The sequence below is a fragment of the Giraffa tippelskirchi genome, chromosome 8 (assembly GCF_054371585.1).
Source record: "Giraffa tippelskirchi isolate mGirTip1 chromosome 8, T2T-mGirTip1v1.2.pri, whole genome shotgun sequence".
NCBI lineage: Eukaryota > Metazoa > Chordata > Mammalia > Artiodactyla > Giraffidae > Giraffa > Giraffa tippelskirchi.
In genome coordinates this window covers 99,512,717-99,535,020 of record NC_137282.1, presented here as the reverse complement: position 1 = coordinate 99,535,020, position 22,304 = coordinate 99,512,717, and the positions used below count along the sequence as shown (strand labels likewise).

At 38.9% G+C, this 22,304-nt stretch overlaps 1 protein-coding gene across 1 annotated transcript in view; it reads left to right on the top strand.

Annotated features, from left to right (window-relative positions):
• PDE4D (phosphodiesterase 4D) overlaps positions 1-22,304 on the top strand; it is a 1,572,405-nt gene that overhangs the window by 322,716 nt on the left and 1,227,385 nt on the right. Inside the window, exon 3 of the mRNA XM_081524298.1 lies at positions 15,424-15,558. Coding sequence (XP_081380424.1) covers positions 15,517-15,558 — 42 coding nt within the window. The 5' untranslated portion in view covers positions 15,424-15,516. The remainder of the gene's footprint in view (positions 1-15,423; positions 15,559-22,304) is intronic.

Sequence of the window (22,304 nt, the reverse complement as noted above, 5' to 3'; positions counted from 1 at the left end):
ATCTCCTTATTGTTATCCGAATGTCTATACCAGTTTTCATTCCCACCAACAGTGCAGGAGGGTTCCCATTTCTCCATATCCTCATCAACACTTGTTATTTCTTGTCTCTTTGATAAAAGCCATTCTAACAGGTAGGAGGTGCTATCTAATGGTGGTTTTGATTTTCATTCCCCTGATAATTAGTGATGTTGAACATCTTTTCACATGCCTGTTGGCCAACTGTATGTCTTCTTTGGAAAAATGTCTATTCAGATCCTCTCCCTATTTTTTAACCAGCTTGTTTTTTTTTTTTTTTTTTTTTTTGATATTGAGTTGTGTGAGCTTCTTATGTATTTTGGATATTAACCCCTTATCAGATGTATCATTTGCAGATATGTTCTCCCATTCAGTAAGTTGCCTTTTTGTTTTCTAATGTAAATTTTTCTTCTTTCAGTAATATCTTTAAATTCCTTCTTTTGGAATGAAGTGAGCTAAAGTTCTCCTCATAAGAATGAAAATTGCTTGAAAAAAAATTGGTACTCTCCTGAAGGGTTGATTTGATTCTATCTCCTACAAATAATCCTTAATATGAAAGAGACAGAAAATGTTGAAAATGACTCTCTTGGCAGAAGAGTATTATCATCTCTGCCTTAATAGAGCCTAACTTTGTTGTTTATAACCTTTTATGCCCACAATAAAATCATAGAACAGAGAAACTTCTAAAGAGAAAAATTCCAAATTTGTTGTCTAGTTTCTTTTCATTTCAACATTTAAAAACGCTACTGTTTACTGTTGATTAAATATTTGTTTGTTCCTTGGCTCCAGCTAACATTGAGAAGCTGGAGATGAGAAGCATACGGTTTTCACTGTCTGCATGTTAATGACCCCACCACAGTGAGCTCATTCCCTCGAAGATGATAATGGGTTGTCACGTTGTAAGGGCCAGAGAAGCTATTGGTTTGGGTTTTTACTCCTAGTCATTGATTTCTTATTTATGTTAATTTCCTTGTTTATTCCTTATATTTATTTTAGTTAACATCAACCTTTTTCATTTTGTGTCTTGTTTTTCTTTTGTTTATAAAATCTGCAGGCAGTGATTCCTTGGATAGCAATTGCTAATCAGGGAGAAATAATAGCTTGAGAGTACTGAATTACAGGGTGCTAGGATAAAAGTTGTTTTTATTGAAGCCTCATCAGAAAACTTTCATATACCTGCTTTCAGTCAAATATGTGTGATGCTCTGCCAACTGCCCCAGTATCTCTTTATTTTATTTTAGTTTCTTCTAATTCTAATTGTATCCCATGTAATCTAAACCAAGGGTATTACTAACTCTTAAAATAATTCAGTTGTAATTTGTCATAGGGCTTCCCTTGTGGCTCAGCTGATAAAGAATCTACCTGCAATGCAGGAGACCTGGGTTCGATCCCTGGGTTGGGAAGAACATGGTGGAGAGTTCTGAGTGGTCCACTGGAGAAGGGAATGGCAAACCACTTCAGTATTCTTGCCTTGAGAACCCCATGAACAGTATGAAAAAGCAAGAAGTTATGACCCTGAAAGATGAACTCCCCAGGTCGGTAGGTGCCCAATATGTTACTGGAGAATAGTGGAGAAATAACTCGAGAAAGAATGAAGAGACGGAGTCAAAGTGAAAACAGCACCAGTTGTGGATGTCACTAGTGATGAAAATAAAGTCCGATGCTGTAGAGAACAATATTGCATAGGAACCTGGAATGCTAGGTCCATGAATCAAGGTAAATTGGAAGTGGTCAAACAGGAGATAGAAAGAGTGAACATCAACATTTCAGGAATCAGTAAACTAAAATGGACTGGAATGGGTGAATTTAATTCAGATGACCATTATATCTATTACTGCGGGCAAGAATCCCTTAGAGAAAATGGAGTAGACCTCATAGTCAACAAAAGAGTCCAAAATGCAGTACTTGGGTACAAACTCAAAAATGACAGGATGATCTCTGTTCATTTCCAAGGCAAATCATTCAGTATCACAGTGATCCAAGTCTATACCCCAACCAGTAATGCTGAGGAAGCTGAAATTGAATGGTTCTGTGAAGACCTACAAGACCTTCTAGAACTAACACCCAAAAAAGATGTCCTTTTCATCATAAGGGACTGGAATACAAAAGTAGGAAGTCAATAGATACCTGGAGTAACAGGCAAGTTTGGCCTTGGAGTACAGAATGAAGCAGGGCAAAGGCTAATAGAGTTTTGCCAAGAGAATACACTGGTCATAGCAAACACCTTCTTCCAACAACACAAGAGAAGACTCTACACATGGACATCACCAGATGCTCAATACCAAAATCAGATTGATCAATTCTTTGCAATCAAAGATGGAGAAGCTCTATACAGTCAGCAAAAACAAGACCAGGAGCTGACTGTGGCTCAGATCGTGAACTCCTTATTGCCAAATTCAGACTTAAATTGAAGAAAGTAGGGAAAACCACTAGACCGTTCAGGTATGACCTAAGTCAAATCCCTTAGGATTATACAGTGGAAGTGAAAATAGATTTAAGGGATTAGATTGATAGACAGAGTGCCTGAAGAACTATGGACGGAAGTTCATGACATTGTACAGGAGGTGCTAATCAAGACCATTCCCAAGAAAAAGAAGTGCAAAAAGGCAAAATGGCTGTCTGAGGAGGCCTTACAAATAGCTGAGAAACAAAGAGAAGGGGAAGGCAAAGGAGAAAAGGAAAGATATACCCATTTGAATGCAGAGTTCCAAAGACTAGCAAGGAGAGATAAGAAAGCCTTCCTCAGTGATCAGTGTGATGGGAGAGAGGAAAACAATAGAATGGGAAAGACTAGAGATCTCTTCAAGAAATTTAGAGATACCAAGGGAACATTTCATGCAAAGATGGGCACAATAAAGGACAGAAACTATATGTACCTAACAGAAGCAGATGATATTAAGAAAAGGTGCAAGAATACACAGAAGAACTATACAAGAAAGATGTTCATGACCCAGATAACTATAATGGTGTGATCACTCACCTAGAGTCAGACATCCTGGAATGTGAAGTCAAGTGGGCCTTAGGAAGCATCACTACGAACAAAGCTAGTGCAGGTGATGGAATTCCAGTTAAGCTATTTCAAATCCTAAAAGATGATGCTGTGAAAGTGTTCCACTCAATATGCCAGCAAATTTGAAAACTCAGCAGTGGCCACAAGACTGGAAAAGGTCAGTTTTCATTCCAATCCCAAAGAAAGGTAATGCCAAAGAATGTTCAAACTACGCCACAATTACACTCATCTTACACGGTAGCAACGTAATGCTTAAAATTCTCCAAGCCAGGCTTCAACAGTACATGCACCATGAACTTCAGATCTTCAAGCGGGATTTATAAAAGGCAGAGAAACCAGAGATCTAGTTGCCAACATCTGTTGGATCATCAAAAAACATCTATTTCTGCTTTATTGGCTATGCCAAAGCCTTTGACTGTGTAGAGCAAAACAAACTGTGCAAAATTCTTCAAGAGATGCTAATTCGAGACCTCCTTACCGGCCTCCTGAGAAATCTGTATGCAGGTCAAGAAGTAACAGAACCAGACATGGACATGGTTCCAATTGGGAAAGGAGTACGTCAAGGCTGTATATTGTCACCCTGCTCATTTAACTTATATGCAGTGTACATCATGCAAAATGCCAGGCTGGATGAAGCACAAGCTTGAATCAAGATTGCAGGGAGAAATATCAATGACCTCAGATACGCAGATGACACCACCCTTATGGCAGAAAGAGAAGAGACACTAAAGAGCCTCTTGATGAAAATGAAAGAGGAGAGTGAAAAAGTTGGCTTAAAACTCAGCATTCAAAAGACTAAAATCATGGGATCCAGTCCCGTCACTCCATGGCAAATAAATGGATAAACAATGGAAACAGTGACAGAACCTATTTTCTTGGGCTCCAAAATCACTGTAGATGGTGACTTCAGCCATGAAGTTAAAAGATGCTTTCTCCTTGGAAGCAAAGCTGTGACCAACCTGGATACTATATTAAAAAGCAGAGACCTTACTTTGCTGACAAAGTTCTGTCTAGTCAAAGCTATCGTTTTTCCATTAGTCATGTATGGATGTGAGAGTTGGACTATAAAGAAAGCTGAGCACCAAAGAATTGATGCTTTTGAACTGGATGTTGGAGAATACTCTTGATAGTCCCTTGGACTGCAAGGAGATCAAACCAGTCAATTCTAAAGGAAATCAGTCCTGAATATTCATTGGAAGGACTGATGCTGAAGCTGAAACTCCAATACTTTGGCCACCTGATGTGAAGAACTGACTCACTGGAAAAGACCTTGATGCTGGGAAAGACTGAAGGCAGGAGGATAAGGGGACAACAGAGGATGAGGTGGTTGGATGGCATCACTGACTTGATGCACATGAGTTTGAGCAAGCTCCGGGAGTTGGTGATGGACAGGGAAGCCTGGTGTGCTGCAGTCCATGAGGTTGCATCAGTCGGACATGACTGAGCAACTGAACTGAATTGACTGAATTTGTCTGAAGGGAGTTGTTCATTGTGTAGATTTTGCAGGAAAATAAAAGGTAGGATTCATAGCTAAATGAATGAAAGCAACTAAGGAACAAAGGGGTGTGTTGGTTTTAAAAGAAACTTCTGGTAGTGTCTGTTGATGGTGGTCTAGTAGCTAAGTCGTGTCCGACTCTTGCAACCCCATGGACTGTAGCCTGCCAGGCTCCTCTGTCCATGTGATTTTCCAGGCCAGAATACTGAAGTGGATTGCCATTTCCTTCTCCAGGGGATCTTCCTGACCCAGGAATCGAACCCGGGTCTCCTGCATTGCAGGCAGATTCTTTACTGACTGAGCTATGAGGGAAGCGTACTGGTAGTGTCTGGCTCATTATAACTTAGAGATGTGAGTTCTATTTCTACAGCTCCGATTTGGAAAGCTATACATAATAGAATTCACAATCTATGATGTGGATAGTCTGTTCTCCCTCTCCCTCTCCCCAGCTCCGTTTCTCTCTTTCATGTGTCTTTCTGTCCATCCATCCATCAATCCATCCATCCATCATCTACATAATGTGTTTCTTGTTTTAACTAGAGAGAGAGAATTGTTCATATTTTAGAGCTGAGCTGATCTCATAATGGAAAGTACTGACTATGATTTGGAATGCATGATTTGTAGGTTATAGTCTGTGCATATATCCCATAGCCTTCCATGACAATGCCATTCAAATGCTTCTCAAATTTAAAAGTACTCAAATGGTAGACTTTTACTTTACCCTGATATGGGGCAGGAAAGTATTGAAAAAGCAAAAGGCCTCAGTGCTCCTGGGAACTCCACCTTCTTTTGTAGGTAGTGAGCTGCTTAAACCAGAGATTTTGCAAAGATGTCTTGCAGTCATTTTGTTTTCCCTCATGAAGACTCAGGGGGTTTTGTCTTGAGGCTCTCAATGGATCTGTTATAATGACACATCCCAGAGGCTCCTTCCTTCCTGGCCTCAGGCCAGCAGACTATGCACCGTGCTGTCCTGTGATTCACACGACAAAACTGCTCTAGTCACCTCCCACCGCCCAGGCCTGGAAGGGCACCATAATGAGGCAGTGGGAGAGATATAGTTAGAAAAGTTGTTGAAAAGAAGCTTCTGTTTTAAGTTTCCTACTGCAGCAGGAAGCTAAAACGAGAATAAGGCATTCTCAACTAACAGACCCTACATTTGTGAAAGATAAATTGGAAAGTCCCTGGCCTTGTATTTAGGGTGAAGCATGGTATTTTAGGGAGCTGCAGTTATTTCAGGTGGGGGAAAGGCTGCAGCCATGGAATCCTAGAAAGAGGTCATTTATATGCTGCCAAGCAACTCAGTTGAACTATTTTGAAATACCAGTCAAGAGAAGTGTTGAAAGAGTAGATATTTTGGCATTTCTGTGCCCTTGGAAGTGAAGCATTGAGCTACCTTAGGAGCCAAATGATGTCCTTTCATTTTGCAAAACATCAATTATTTTACAGTAAATCTGTGCTGAAATCAAAAGTGGCTTCTGTTCTCTTACATGAGTGCAATTATCTATAAATCATTTGAGGGGCATTTACAGAACATGTCCTGGGTGTAGAGTCCCACAGCTGACTTTTCTGCAGGGACAGAGGTCTAACCAGACATGCAAAGAGATGAAAGGAACGGCTTGGCCTGACTTCCACATTCCTTTCTCTCCACTTGGGGAAAAACATCAGTATATGAAATGTTATTTGAATAACTTAGTATTCATAAGAGCAGAATAACTGGGAACAGACTTTGAAGCCTTGAGGCAGATGAATCACTTTCTGCCTCCTCTGGGTCCCACAGCAGCTATTCTGAGCCTCTGTCAGAGTGTGTATTGTGTTGTGCTATTTGTCTCTCTCCCCCTCTAATCTGAGAGCTTCTTGTGGAGAGTGATTTTTTATCACATTTATCTTTGCATCCCTAGACCGTAGCACAGTTGATTGCATACCGCAAGTGTCTAGTCAATGTCTGGTGAATGGAGAGGAAGGACTGTTGTTATTGTTTTGGGGAAAAGAAGGCAATAGAATGATGGATTTGGATTTGGATAAAGTACACAGGAAAGTGTTTTTTAGTGTAGAGACAAAATGTGCTTTCCTTCTCATAATTCTAGTCAAGGGAAGCAGTTCAATTTGGCAGAATTCAGTGAAAAAAAAATATGAGTGTATGTTATGTGATGATCGCATATACAAGCATGAAATGTTTTTTACCCTCAAGGTTCATAGAGTTCAGAATGGCAGCGTCAGTGAGACACAGATCATTGCAGGATAATTTGGCAAATATGCATTTGGGGCATTCAGAAGACATGGAAGGTGGAAGAGAGAGGCCTGGGTTCAAATTGGCAGTGGGGGTGGGGTAGAAATGGTGAGAGAATCAGGAAACTCTTCCAGGAGGAGATGACATTTCAACTGAGTGTTGAAACAGGAGTAGTCAAGTAAAGAAGAAAGGAAATGGATATAGGGAAGAGGAAAGGGAGGAAAAAAAAAGAACACAAGGACGCAGAGGTAGGAAACAGCATGGAGTGCGTGGGGAACCACAAGCGGCTCAGTGTAACAAATGAGTGAAATATGATGTATGGAGGGATGAGCAGGTAGTGGTGATGACAAGAAAGCATATTACAAGGTACCTGAAATGGTGCAGGTAAAACTCTGAAAGAGTTTTCAGAGTAGTGGTGGGAAACATGCAAAGAGAGGATAGAACTGTGAAATTTTTGCCAGGTGCATGGCAGGATATAACCACTGATTGAGCGTGGGTGACCAGGAGTGGGAGAGGCTCAGGATTTTGGCTGCTGTGGCTGGGTGGATGTTGGTGCCATTAACTGAGAGGAAGAGGATGCAAGCAAAAACATATTTGGGAGTGAAGAAAGAAGAAAGGTTGAGTTCATACATGGGCGTGTTGTATGCTTGTGGATCTTCCAAGCAGAGTCATCTGGCATGCTTTCAAATGCATAAATTTGAAAGCTCAGTTATGAGAGCTCGGGGTATGAGAGAGGATCATACTGTATATACAACTTTAATCTTGCTCTTTTCATTTAACATTATAGCAGGGGAATTTTCTCATGTAATTAAAATCTCTCGTGAAAATCTATTTTCAACTGCATAGTACATCATGAAGTGTCTCATATTATCTTTAGCTAGTCCATTATTACTGAACATCTAAATTGTTTCCAAATTTTTGTAATTGTAATTAGCATTGCTGAGAATGCTTTTGCATATAAAGCACTTTCCATATTCCATGTTATTCCTGAATTACTATGTCAAAATATAAAACACCATTATAGATTTTGGTACTTTATTATCAAATTCCTTTCCAAAGACTTATATCACTTTGAAACTGATAAACAATATATGAGTTGCATATTTTATCATGTATATCATTATCAAATATTTTATTTTTAAAAAACCTTAAATTAGCTCATTTGTAAGCAAGACAAGCAAAAACCTTGAGATTTTAATTTTCATCTCTTCATTAAATACTGAGGTTGAATACATTTTGATACATTTTTATTTCCAATTTACACTGGTTATTAATTAAAATGCTCATGTTTTTCTTATGGATTTATACTTTTATTTTAAAAATATATTTTGTTAAGCAGTTGCTGAATATTCAACACTATGTTCAACATTATAAAAAGGGCAAAAGGAATGATAATGAATTACTCTCAACTTTTAGAATTTGTATTTTATAAATATATAACTTTCAGTGCAGAAAAAGCATTAAAATGTACTTTATTCAACCCCCAGTTGAGGGAGGAAAAATTAAACCTATAAGGCAGTTAGTGAAAGAAATGAAAGATAGTATATTATTTTGTGGTGCAATGAAGACCTTATTGTCAGTATTCAGAGAAAGCAGAAAATTACGTGACATGGTGCTGCAGGGCAAATTATTGTTAGAAGGAAACACTTTTGCTGGATTTTGAAGAATAGAAGGATTTAGAAAGGTTGGCGAATGGAAGAATACTGAGAATGTATATGTAGGGATAGCAGATAGAAATCCACGTGGCTCAGGTGTTTTGAGTGATTAGACCGTTCAGATGAGGGTCTATGGTTCATTTTGTGAATAGAGTACGGGACAAGGTCAGATTAAAGATGTGAATTACACATCACCTGGCTCTTCTAGTTCAAACACCTCTGGGTCCATGCAGAGGTAACTGAAGGGGCCCACCCTCCAGAGCAGGAGTTAAGATCCTGTGATACAGGCCATCCTTGTGTTATAAGTAAATTGCTCTGACTCCAGCAAGAACCAAATTGTTGAGCTTTGCTGGGCATGCTGAGAGGGGCCAGTGGGTTGGCATATAGAGTGGAATTTAAGAGAACCCAGCTTAAGGCAGATTCCTCAGCTGGGCAGAACCCTGGACACAGTGCAGAGGCCTCAGTCTAACTTCTACCTTGTCCAAGGAGGTAGCTCTGTGACCTTAGGCACATCAAGTTCACTCTTATACCTCGGTTTCCTCATTACACTGTGAACTCTTTTCTAGATTTCAGATTCTACAGCTTCTAGCAGGCACTTAGATAACAGACAGCCTTCACAGGCTACCCTAGAAAAAGAGGAGGTATAAATAAGAAGCCACTATGGTAATGTTTAAATCTGAACCAAGAAGGTATCCTTTGTCTTAATTCACAACTTTGGAAAATAGAAGTTTACTTTCTTCCGTTGTCTCTACTACAGACTTAGCAAAGGGACACTGAGGCAGATGTCTAATTTACCCACCATATGTGTGGGAAGTGCCAATTAGCAGGCACTTGTGAGCTATGGGGACAACTCACACTGTCATGAAAAATCTGATTTTTATACCTTCATGTGCTTCTTTTCTTTTAACTGTTTTAGCATTTAGTTCTTGCATTGCTGCTTCCTTTCTTGCCTGTACATATTTTGGTGCATGATCTTGTTTTTATTGCAGTTCATTTGATGGTCTTTTATAGTGATATAACTTTTTTTATATGTGCCATTTCTAGTATTTTCCTTTTAGAGTAGAATCTAATAAAAGAGAGAACCTATCCTGGTTTCACTTTCATGTCTACTTTCTGCTATTTTCTGTCTACAAATCTATCTTGATGAGGTGGAGAAGACATTAAATTGGAGACACAGATTCCTTGATCATTTATAGGCAACTGTACCCTCATAATCCTTTCTCCCTGAATCTGGAAATTTTGGTGGACATCTGAGAAATTAGTACACTGCCTAGCACATATGAGATGCTCAATAAATGCATATTTTAAAGTAATGCATTTCAGTGGCTTTATAATTCAGCAATCAAAACATATTTACTATCATGCAGAAGAAAAAAATGTTAGTTCCAAGGGAGGTAAATGAAGAATGAAAAAATTCCTCTGAAACATATAAAATACTTTTAATAGCCTCTCTAATATTTGCAAATAGTTAGAACCCCTTTCCACTCATATTTAGAATACATTGGCACATTTGTTGTTTAAATGAATAGAATTGATTGACATTTGAAGGGAACTTTATAGTTTCCAGAAAACTTTCTCAGATATTATCAAATTCACCCCGACAACCCCATAAGGTGGGTTGTGGAAATACTGTTATCTTTACAGAGAAGCTAATAACTGGTAGAAGAAAAAAGGTAAGGGATTTTCCTAACACTATCCAGTTCATGTATATGACACTGATACAAGTGGAACCTATTTCTTCCAACACCCAGGTGAGAAGGCTCACAGATGAGGTGTTTCCACTCTGTAAATTCTCAGTCTCCAGGAAAGAACTTGTCTTAACTCCCTTTCCTTGCATCAAAGCAGCAAAATTTATCCCGGTGCTCCAGCTCAGATTCCATCTTTGAATGTGCCGACACCCTCTATCTGACTTAGCTACTCTCCATTTTTATTTCCTAAAGTGTGTTTTCTGCTGGATCTGACTCTTCCTTCTCCCTAATTAACTTTTATGTGAAAACTCCTCAAGTGATGAAATCGCCTGTGTGTCTCCCCCAACCTGGTTGGCGTTTTACTGCACCTGGAGGGAGAAAGTGTTTCTGCTGCCTCACTACATTATCTTTGCTGAGGGAAGAATTTGTAGGAGCTAAGACAACTGCTTTGCTGAGAGGAGATTTTTTTTTTATCAAACATTGTTTGGTTTAGGCTCAGCTTTGATGCTTGCAGAGGTTACCACTTGTTGAAAATTAAAATGCATTGCTTCATTTGTGTCATTTTTTAGATTCTACATCTAAGTGATATCATATATTTACAAAACAAATAGACTCATAGAAAACAAACTTAGGGCTATCAAAGGGGAAAGCAGGGGGAGAGGGATAAACTAGGAGTTTGGGATTAACAGATACACACTATTATACATAAAATAGATAAACAACAGGAGCCTAATTATAGCGCAAGGAACTATATTCAGTATCTTGTAATAGCCTATAATGGAAAAAAATCTAAAAAAGAACACATACATCTCTAACTACCTATCTGTCTGTATTGTAACAGAATCACTTTGCTGTATACCTGAATTTAATATAACACTGTAAATCAGCTATAAAGAAAGTAGACATGTTAGTGACTCAGTCGTGCCTGACTGTTTGTGACCCCATGCACTGCCAGGCTCCTCTGTCCATGGAATTCTCCAGGCAAGAATACTTGAGAGGATTGCCATTCCCTCCTCCAGGGGATCTTCCCCACCTAGGGATCAAACCCAGGTCTCCTGCATTGCAGGCAGATTCTTTCCCATCTGAGCCAATCAACTATGTGCTGTGTGCTCAGTTGTGTCCAACTCTTTGCGACGCCATGGACTGTAGCCCACCAGGCTCCTCTGTCCATGGGATTCTCCAGGCAAGAATACTGGAGTGGGTTGCCATTTCCTTCTCCAAATCAACTATACTTCATTTAAAGAGAAAATGCATTGATCCATGATTTTGGCAGCAAAGCAAGATATTAGGATAGACAAAAAATTGGACTTTGGAGTTGGAAAAATCAGGTTTGAATCCTGGTTCTGCTGCTATTTACTTGGCAACCTACTTCTTGAAACTGATTGTTTCATCTTCTTTGTGATGGGGATAATAACAATATCCACCTCAAGAGTTGTTGGAAGGATTAAAGGTAAACGATAGATGTTTGCTGAGATGAGATGGCAGAAAAGTGCCATCTTCTTCATAGACTGCAGATCATATTTGTGTGGAACAGCTTTCCTGTCCCCTCAGCTACATCCTCCTCCCTGCCCCACCCTAGGAGTCACTTTGCCTGGCAGGAGGCTGGCCAATGAGTTGTAGGCAGCAGCTTTCTCTGCCTTCTGGCTTCCTTGCATTTGGCTGGTGGGGAGTCCCAGCAGGAGATCAGAGGGATAGAGGAGAATGTAATGAAGTTTATTCCCTCATCTCTTGCCCTTCAGAGTCACCTGAGGCTAGCTATGTCCCAGACAATAAGCTTCCTTCTCAAGGCAACCCACTCTATGACAGGTTATTGTCTGGGAATACTGACCCATCCCTCTCCTTGTCCCTTAGCCTGGGGTGGTAAAAACTCCATTACAGCTAGCTCCAGCTACCTCACCATCCTTTATGGGTTTCTGTGCCCTACTCACATCTTTTAAAACAGTCTCTTTACGTAACCCTCCTTAAATGATCCTAATATGAATGTGTTCTCTTTACTCCTGGGACTCGAACTGCTATGTTATTCATTACTGCTTAACTGCAAGTATATTTGCCTAAGACTCTTTTATTTGAAGGATTTTACACTTTTAAGGGAGAAATGTTGTGGTTGCTTGCTATTTAATATTAAGAGGAAAAAAGGTAGTAATGATGGATGATGGTGGTGGTGGTGGTGATAGCCTAGCATCGTCTCCTAGACACTACTTTATATACATTAGTTCATTTAATGGAGAAGGCAATGGCACCCCACTCCAGTACTCTTGCCTGGAAAATCCCACAGACAGAGGAGCCTGGTAGGTTACCGTCCATGGAGTTGGACACGACTGAAGCTACTTAGCAGCAGCAGCAGCAGTTCACTTAAACTCAAACACAAATGAATATTATTATAGCCCTTTTTCAGATCTGAAAAAAGCTCAGAGAGGTTAAGTAACTTACCTCAAGCTGCACAGAATTCCACTGGAGAGGTGAAATTCTAATCTATCTATTTGGTTTCAGGGTCCCTACTCTTTAACAAGGCCATATTGCCTCCTTAGGTATACAGACTGAGAAAGGTCATCGGATCTACTGTCAGGATTCAATTAAATCCCTTTGCCTATTCAGATTTCTACAGGTTCTAAATCCCTAAAGGAAAGTATCTCTTAATGATGGTCTTTAAATATGTCAAGGCAAATTTGCTAAAAACCTGATTAATTCAGCAAGCCTTATCAGATCAAATCCTTCTTTTTTAAAAATTTGACTGATTAGTTAATTTAAAAGTCCACTGGGGCAACTATTCCATGGTTACCCTTAACGGTATTCATTAAATACTGAATGAATAATTAAATATTTTGAATTAGTTTTTCTCTGATATAGTGTGTAAGCTTCCCAAAGAATTTAACTGATTTTTTTCCTCCCTATGTATGAAGTATTTAGTTCACAGTTTATATTATTTATATTCACTTCTTAAATTGATCTAGGTGAATAACATAATTTCACATTTTCTGAGAACTCAGGAAATGTTTGGCATTATGACTAATCAATCAGTTCAGTTCAGTTCAGTCGCTCAGTCGTGTCTGACTCTTTTCGACCCCATGAACCACAGCACGACAGGCCTCCCTGTCCATCACCAACTCCCGGAGTCCACCCAAACCCATGTCCATATCGAGTTGATGATGCCATCCAACCATCTCATCCTCTGTTGTCCCCTTCTCCTCCTTCCCTCAATCTTCCCCAGCATCAGGGTCTTTTCAAATGAGTCAGTTCTTCGCATCAGGTGGCCAAAGTATTGGAGTTTCAGCTTCAACATCCGTCCTTCCAATGAACACCCGGGATTGATCTCCTTTAGGATGGACTGGCTGGATCTCCTTGCAGTCCAAGGGACTCTCAAGAGTCTTCTCCAGCACCACAGTTCAAAAGCATCAATTCTTCGATGCTCAGCTTTCTTTATAGTCCAACTCTCACATCCATACATGACTACTGGAAAAACCATAGCCTTGACTAGACGGACTTTTGTTGACAAAGTAATGTCTCTGCTTTTTAATATGCTGTCTAGGTTGTTCATAACTTTCCTTCCAAGGAGTAAGTGTCTTTTAATTTCATGGCTGCAGTCACCATCTGCAGTGATTTTGGAGCCCAGAAAAATAAAGTCAGCCACTGTTTCCACTGTTTGCCCATCTATCTGCCATGAAGTGATGGGACCGGATGCCATTGAAAATGACTAAATTCCCAGAGGTATAGTAGCTTAGAACTTAGCATTTGTGGATCCGTTCCACCTTCTAACCCCAACTCCTTAAAAAAAAATCCATTCACATTCAAAGTGACCATATTTATTCTAACAACTCACATTTGATTGTACTTTTTTTTTTTCTCTAATTTCAGGCAAGCGTTTGAATCAACCCAGAAAAAGACTTTTTTCCTTGGTGCCTTTGGGATCCCCAAGTTGTTTCTAGGTATATTCTGAGCAATAATAAATGCTATTTCTCTGATTCTGGCTCCAATATACTGTTGTGGGGTCTCTGGTCTCCTTAAAAACATCGCCCTTTTATTTTCATAAATCTTGAGGTGTGACTCACATGTGTCCAAACAAATCTTTGAGCCTTGAGAGGGCACTACGGCAGGTTGCCAAGTGAAGGAACCTGTCCACTGGTGTGGGGTGGGCTGGGTTCTCCTGCTACTGCGAGCTGGCCTCCCCCCAGAGGCCCAGATAGACTGTGTAGCCTGGAGTCCTCTCTCCTTTAGTTTCATATGTTTTTTTAAAAGTACATATAGTTTTTTTGTTTGGATTATTTTTTGAATGTAGAATTCACACTACACCGCACTTTGATATTTTTCAGTCATTTGAGCAAAACAAACTCCTTCAGACCTTGCTCACTGTTAAATTCTTTTCATTCACCCTCAGACATAAGTCTTCCGAGAAGCTTAGAACAAATCTAAGTGATAGAACTACATGCTGTGGTTAGAATCAGTCTATACCTACAATGTCAGAGTTCTTGTGGTTTGGTCAGGACTGTCTGCCTCGCCCTCTTTCACTTAAGGGAGCTTCTTTCCCAAAAGGCACTTCAACTCACATGCCAATATACCCTATGAGCTTCTAAGCTATGTCCAGATGTAGCTGAATGTCAGAAATGGAATACAACACATTTAACTATTCTCTTTGCTCTTTCTTCAAAGCTCAAAACACAGAATCATCTTCTTAGTGGAAGTGAAGAGTAGGCAATGTGGCTATCATGTCTTTCATGTGGCAGCTGCTGTAGAATATTCTTAAGATAATAGTTGCTGCTTGACTAGGTAAACAATTTCTCTCAACCATTCCTTGGAACCTCTTTGAACTGAATGTGTAGGGAGGTCACTAATTCACTGAAGAGCCACTGGAATGTCTTCCACGTACTGTAGATGATTGCCAGTGAAGCAAGAGGCCATGATACTGTGGTCAGAGGGCTTTCAGATGTGGGTAAGATTCCAGCAGTGAACAAAGCTACTTTAGCTATCTCTAGGTGGAAAATTGAGGAGTCCCTAGCTGTACCAGCCAGAATCAGGACATACGCAAGTCAGTATGCATCTTCATTTCATACGTGCAACTTTAGGTTGTGACTACCATACCTAATTTTTTTTTTCAGCCACTAGAAATGTAGACTTACATATTTAATGAAAAACAGATGGTGCCTGAAATCTCTAACTTATATTTAACAAAAACCGTTTTGGAAATGTTGCTTGTGTGTACTTTTACGACTTAGACACAGCACCATTTTAGCCTGTTTTGATGAATAACTGAAGAATTACTGTCCCACTCTAAGACAGCATTTCAAAGTGCATGTGTTAATCATATACGTGATTAAACATTTCCTTGCCTTTCTCTTCAGAATGCCAATTGGCTTTTGAGTGGACAGTTGTTGCAGTGAGAGCAGTGACGTTGGAAACAACTGTTGCCTGTCTGAATTACTTAAAGCACCACCATGAAAAGAAATACCTGTGATTTGCTTTCCCGGAGCAAAAGTGTGAGTACCTTTTGTTTCATTTATTTTCTAAAACTGTGTACCCACAACTTTTTACTGTTTTCTTTTGGATTTTAATACTGTGCTTTCATGATCAGACTCATGAGAAACCCTTGGTTGACTTTCAGCTCTCTAACTGTACACAGCTTATTAACAAATGAAGACTTGTTTGTCTCAGTGGCCTGGTTGACATTTGATGGGAATTCTCTTTCAGCCAGTTTATGTGCCTTACCATTCATTTGTATATGCCCACTGGCAAGATATCGGACACCCTGATTTTTGGATGCATGCATAAAATATAAAAAGTTGAAACTGAAGAAATTTATGTCTTGAAAAGCAAACTTCCCGGGCAAGCCCAAAAGGCTAAATTGAACTTACATTACAGGGTACTTCAGTCAATCACATTCTGCAAGTTCACGTACTTGATGAAAAATGTGAACACTTAATCAGTGGGTCATCACTTCCATGAGTTTTCTACCCTGGAGTATGTCTCTAATCTCTCTCCTCCTTTAATTTTTTGTTTTATTTTTGATGGAGATTGTCTTATTTACTTAGTGTTCTTAAGGTACCAAATTAGTGATAATTTTTAGATTTCTGATAATTTATGAAAGAAAGCACGAGCAAATAGAGCAACTCAAAGAAAGCTACACAAGGCAAGGATGAAAGTAGACTGTTAATTTCCATCAGGCAAACTCTGAGAACATGTCCCTTTGTTCATTTACCCAAGGGGGAAAAAGGCATCCAAACAGATGTAGTTATGACGTAGGAACATTCATTTGAAGGCATCAGAAAAACCACAAATGCAAACACATTTCTCTAGTATGGAATGCTTTTGTGTTACAACCAGTGATTCTTGGTGATGGCCCAAGGCTGTTGTTAATTCTTTCTATAGAATTAAGTACCATCCAGCTTTTAAGGGTGAGCGATACAGGAGTAATGGAGAAGGAAGTATGGTGCCCAGTAGGGTTTTTAAAAACAAATGAGGATGTATCCTGAAGTGTGTCTGTTCTTGGACTGAGTAGTAACTTTGTTTAATAACCAACAAAGGAAATTCAACAAACTCTGAGTGAATGTCCAGATTCCTTTTTTTATTTTGGTGTTCAGATGTATGGATTATTATGTAAAATCAAGGGCCATGGCATGGAGCCTGGAATTCCTTCTATTATCACACAGTTTCTCATTGTGATAGAAGGTGACCTGCATACAAATTACCAAACTGCAAAAACATCTTCCTGTTACTGAGTTTTTCTTAAGTTAAATTTGAAAGCAATCCATTCACATAATACTTCTTTCTTTTATTAAATTTCAGAGACATGCCATATGAAGAAAATGTGTAAAGGCTAAAGAGAATATTTTGGATAATTTAAAATTTATTAAACATTTTCCTGTTCTTGGAGAAAAATATTCTAAAAGCAAATGATTAATTCAACCATGACTTTAAGGAACTCTGAATACTTAATGATGCTAGGAGATTTCCTATTTATATTTGCCTAATGCAGAAATTTTCATCTTGGTGGAAAGGCTCATGCTTCCAAGATTAAGAGAATCTGAGTTGCCTACATTTGCCCAAATGTGAACAGTAGAGCTCTCATTTCACTGCTTCTTAGCTTCTTAAAAACCTACTGGCATAAAGAAAGTGCTTCCACTTAATTAAATGACTGAGCAAGAGACTACTGTTTATCAGAGAAAAGAGCCAGACTCTTTGCCTAGTGAAAACTTGTCACTTCAGAGTTTTTAAAGTTTAGTTTGCACTGGCTTAAGAAGGTCATCCCTGCTCCTTAAGTCTTTGCCATAACAGGATTCAAAATTGTACAGTTAGATATTTCCCATTTTTGGTGAGGAAGGTTTAAAGAATTAATTTGATTTTGGATCTGAGAATGTTTTTCTTTGGCATTATGACATTGAAAATAAAAGAGAATGTTCTAAGTGTTGAAAATGGCCTCTGCTCCTCCCTGCATGTCTCTGTATCTTGTATCTGTCATTGTGAAAACCTAAAGCACATGAAATGGGAGGGAGAAAAAGACCATCGTTATTTATGCCAGTCACCTGATTTGTTCTTGAGCATTTAAAGCAGTGTTCATATTTTTCTCCTCTCTTTGAAGACCTGGTGCAGTGTCCCTTTTAATGATGAATGCTCTGAATTCTTCCTTTGTTTGGAAGGGATGCATGAAAAATGTTAAATATAAGAATATAAGCAAACCACTTTTACTTTAAGTGACATTTTGCTAGTTTGGGAGGATAATTTATAGCAGTAGTACGTACAAAAGGGAGGAACTGGACATTGGACAGTGCAAAAGTGAAACATGATCCCAGTGGCTATGACAAGGAGAAGATTCTCCTATAAGTTTTATGGTATGAGGGACTTATCTCTTTTTAAAGTTTTCAAGCCATCTCTTATTGGACTGGCATTTTATTTTTGCAAATGTAAGTAAAGTTCTTATATGACTGCTTTGAGTTTTATGCCTCTTGGGGTGCTTAAGGCCACATTTTCCCCCAGGTTTTGGTTCTTTGTCCATACATCAAGGGCATAGCTCAGATTTCTCTCTGTGTTGTTAACCTCAGGAAGTGTCTTTGTCATCTGTTGAATCTGGGGACAATTCTTGCTTTTCTGACTTTTGCTTTAATGGGACTGAACAAATGACACTTAATGCGATAATTACAGAATTTAACATTTTAGTGTAAAACCATCCTATCTCAAAATAATGATTGTAAAAGTGAGGCTTGGTGAGTTATTACTCTCCTATAAGTTTCACAGCAGGAAAATCCCATGTAGAAAAGAGGTTTTAATTTTTACTTACTATTCTGAATCATAATAGATCAACGAATGTCTCCATTTAAAACTTGCCTTCTCCTGCCTAAAATATGTTTACATGATGCCTTTTAATTTACTCTGGAGCAGCATTTAGTTGTAGATATCTAGGATTTTTTTTCCCCTGCTACAGGCAAAGCATAGCAATTTAGGACAGAAAGAGAACAGTTAACATAGTTCAGTTCAGTTCAGTTGCTCAGTCGTGTCCGACTCTTTGCGACCCCATTAACCACAGCACGACAGGCCTCCCTGTCCATCACCAACTCCCGGAGTTTACCCAAACTCATGTCCATTGAGTTGGTGATGCCATCTAACCATCTCATCTTCTACCATCCCCTTCTCCTCCTGCCCTCAATCTTTCCCAGCATCAAGGTCTTTTCCAATGAGTCAGCTCTTTGCATCAGGTGGCCAAAGTATTACAGTTTCAACTTCAACATCAGTCCTACCAATGAACACCCAGGACTGATCTCCTTTAGGATGGACTGGTTGGATCTCCTTGCAGTCCAAGGGACTCTCAAGAGTCTTCTCCAACACCACAGTTCAAAAGCATCAATTCTTTGGCGCTCAGCTTTCTTTATAGTCCAACTCTCACATCCATACATGACCACTGGAAAAACCATAGCCTTGACTAGACGGACCTTTGTTGACAAAGTAATGTCTCTGCTTTTTAATATGCTGTCTAGGTTGGTCATAACTTTCCTTCCAAGGAGTAAGTGTCTTTTAATTTCATGGCTGCAATCACCATCTGCAGTGATTTTGGAGCCCAGAAAAATAAAGTCAGCCATTGTTTCCACTGTTTCCCCATCTATCTGCCATGAAGTGATGGGACCAGATGCCATGATCTTAGTTTTAGAAATATTAGAAAATTTTATGAAGATGCTTATAGTAACAACTCTGTTTTTATTTAAATAGTTTAATCTGCTACAGTAGTCAAGACTCTACCCCACCCCTTTAGTGACCTGAGTTAACTCTATTGACTCTTTTTAATCCATTGGTTCCAAAAGGAAAGGAGCCATTTACAGTGACCCCAGCATCAGATCTGTGATTCAAGTTTTCCTTGACATTTCTCCAATGAAATATTAATGCAGTATGACTCTCCTAAGGTTAAAAATTTAACACTTGAAGCGTGTAGTTCTGTTGAAAGTGATCTTTAAAATAGTAGATTTACTAGTCTTCGTGTTCAGAATAGTAATCATTATTTCCGAATGTTAGGTTCCGGCATTTTTCAATATGAATATACTCCCACTGATCTAGCTTTTTATTGTCTCTTGAGTATAAGGAAGCTAATGTGATAAAGTACAGCAATCTCCAAAGTGGGCTTTAAAAGGAATATTTAAGTATTTATATTTATACTTATTTTTCAATGTCATCTGTTTTCAAAATCAATATAGTTTAGAGATTCACTGGTGTGGTGAAAAGAAAATAGTTGTTGAGTTCAGAGATGTGGAATCAATCCCCAGATCCACTGATGCTTAAAGATCTGATCATTAGTAGATTACTTAATTTTTTTGAGCCTTAGTGTCTGTATCTGTAAGGTAGAAAAAATATACTGAGGTGAAAACATCACATAATAGTTGTTTGATAAATTCTATCTCAAGGTTTGCAGATGCGTTTTTGTAGCTATAGGGCAGAGTGATAGTGTCTGGCCCAGAAATGGATCAAATGCAAATGCCTTGAAATGAAGCAAGTTCTTCTCACTAAAGGGGTTCAAGTATAGCTTCCAAGACCGGTTAGTCAATGCCTATATCATGTTAAAGATTCAGGCATAAAATGGGTGGTTAAACTAGGTGAGAGTTCTATTTCCTATCAGTTATGTGGATTCTGGTCATGTTGTACCCATTCATAAACTGAATTGAAAATCAGTTCCCAGGTAAATATAAAATCAAAGAACTGGGGCAAAGAGTATATTATCAGCTCAGGCTGCCATCACAAAATACTGTGGATTAGGTGGCTTAAACAAGAGAATTTTATTTCTCAGAGTTCCGGAGGCTGACGTCTAGGATCAAGGAGCTGGCTAATTTGGTTCCTAGTGAGAGCTTTCAGAGAAGGCAATGGCACCCCACTCCAGGACTCTTGCCTGGAAAATCCCATGGACGGAGGAGCCTGGTAGGCTACAGTCCATGGGGTCGCTAAGAGTTGGACACGACTGAGCAACTTCACTTTTACTTTTCCCTTTAATGCATTGGAGAAGGAAATGGCAACCCACTCTAGTGTTCTTGCCTGGAGAATCCCAGGGATGGCGGAGCCTGGTGGGCTGCCGTCTATGGGGTCGCACAGAGTTGGACACGACTGAAGCAACTTAGCAGCAGCAGTGAGAGCTTTCTTCCTGGCCTTCTCACTATGTCCTCCTATGAGAGGAAGAGGGAGCAAGCTCTCTGGTGTCTCTTCGTATAAGGGTACTAATCCTATCATTAGGACCCCACCTCATGACCTTACCTAATCCTAATTACTCCCAAAGGCCATACCTCCAATATCATTACATTGGATTGGAAGTCAGGATTTCAACATATGAAATTTGGAGGGCACAGCATTTAGTCCATAACAATGAGTTTGGTTTATTATTTATTTGTTTATTTTTTATTTTTAAGGGATGATTCTAATCAGTCACTGTTATATTGGCAACCGATTTTCTAGAGTCCACATATTCTCTCAACTAGACAACAGTGAAAATTATGCAGTTAACATGTTTCTCTTCATTTCCTGTTTTCTAGATTTTATGTTGTGGGTACTCAGTGATGATTTCTGAGGTTCTAATCAGCAATTCATAGATCTTAGGGGATAATTTTAATTTTACTCAAAACTATATTTCTTCCCTTTACTATTTCCATTTTGCTTATTTTATATTTTTTGTTCTTAATATCCAATCCAGTAACATAAATCTCCAAAGTACCGTGTCCTTCCAGTGGGTTTACCATTTGAGCTAACATTTTAGAGGTTTGTAAATTTCAGACCTGGTTATCTGAGCCACCAAGTTCTATTAATGCCCCTGCCATTATACTCACCAGGAGTAAGAAGTAAAGATACAGATGAGGGGAGAAGCACATAGAAATTCCTATAGTGATAGTGTATTTTTAAGTTAGGGATTATTTTTTTTTAATCTAAAGCGTATTTCCTTATAATATCTCTGTTGGCATTCTCTGAACTTATGAATTTTTATAAATCTCATGTAGAGAATGAACTGGATGTATTTTAATTTTTCTTCATTAATCAACTCTCTTATGTATTAAATTATAATATATCTTGTAGTAATTTACATTAAATGCTCAATTTCCTAGTGCCCTGCATCATTTTCTTCCTACCAGTTTGGAGAGATTCACAATATCATATGCTCAACTAGATTGATTGGTTTCTTGATGAAACTGTCCTCTGACTTAGGATTCTTTTAGATGCTCCACACTTGGATAAAATTGTCACTCACCAGATGTCTGTCTTTTAATTGATGTCCCCTATTTTTTTTGATAGAATTGTTATGTTTGTTCAAAACTGAAAGCAAATCCTGTGCTGCTGTTTGGAGGGCACAGAGTATCTAGGAAATACTTAGCATTCTGAATTTAAAGCCCTTAGAAATGGGCTTCCCAGTTTAGATACCAGGAGCCAGGAGCCCACTTGGTAAAATATGCCCAGAGGCTTCCTAAATCATTTCTTTCTCTTGTCACAAAAGACTTCAGATGTCCAAATTTGTAGATCAAAGTTATCTTTTACTTAAAAAATAATTTTTTCCAGTTGTGCTTTTGCACTGCTGAATTTTGGGAGGCAACTGCTCTTTTAATGGCCCAAACTGAGAAATATACCATTTCATTCCATCGGTGCCTACTTGAAGAGGGGAGACTGAAAAGAAATTTGGAAAGGTTGATACATTTGTTAGGGCACTTCAGAGATATCTACATTTATTGTTCCTCACAATTACTCTGTAAGACTGATTGTTCTGTGGGTTTTATGG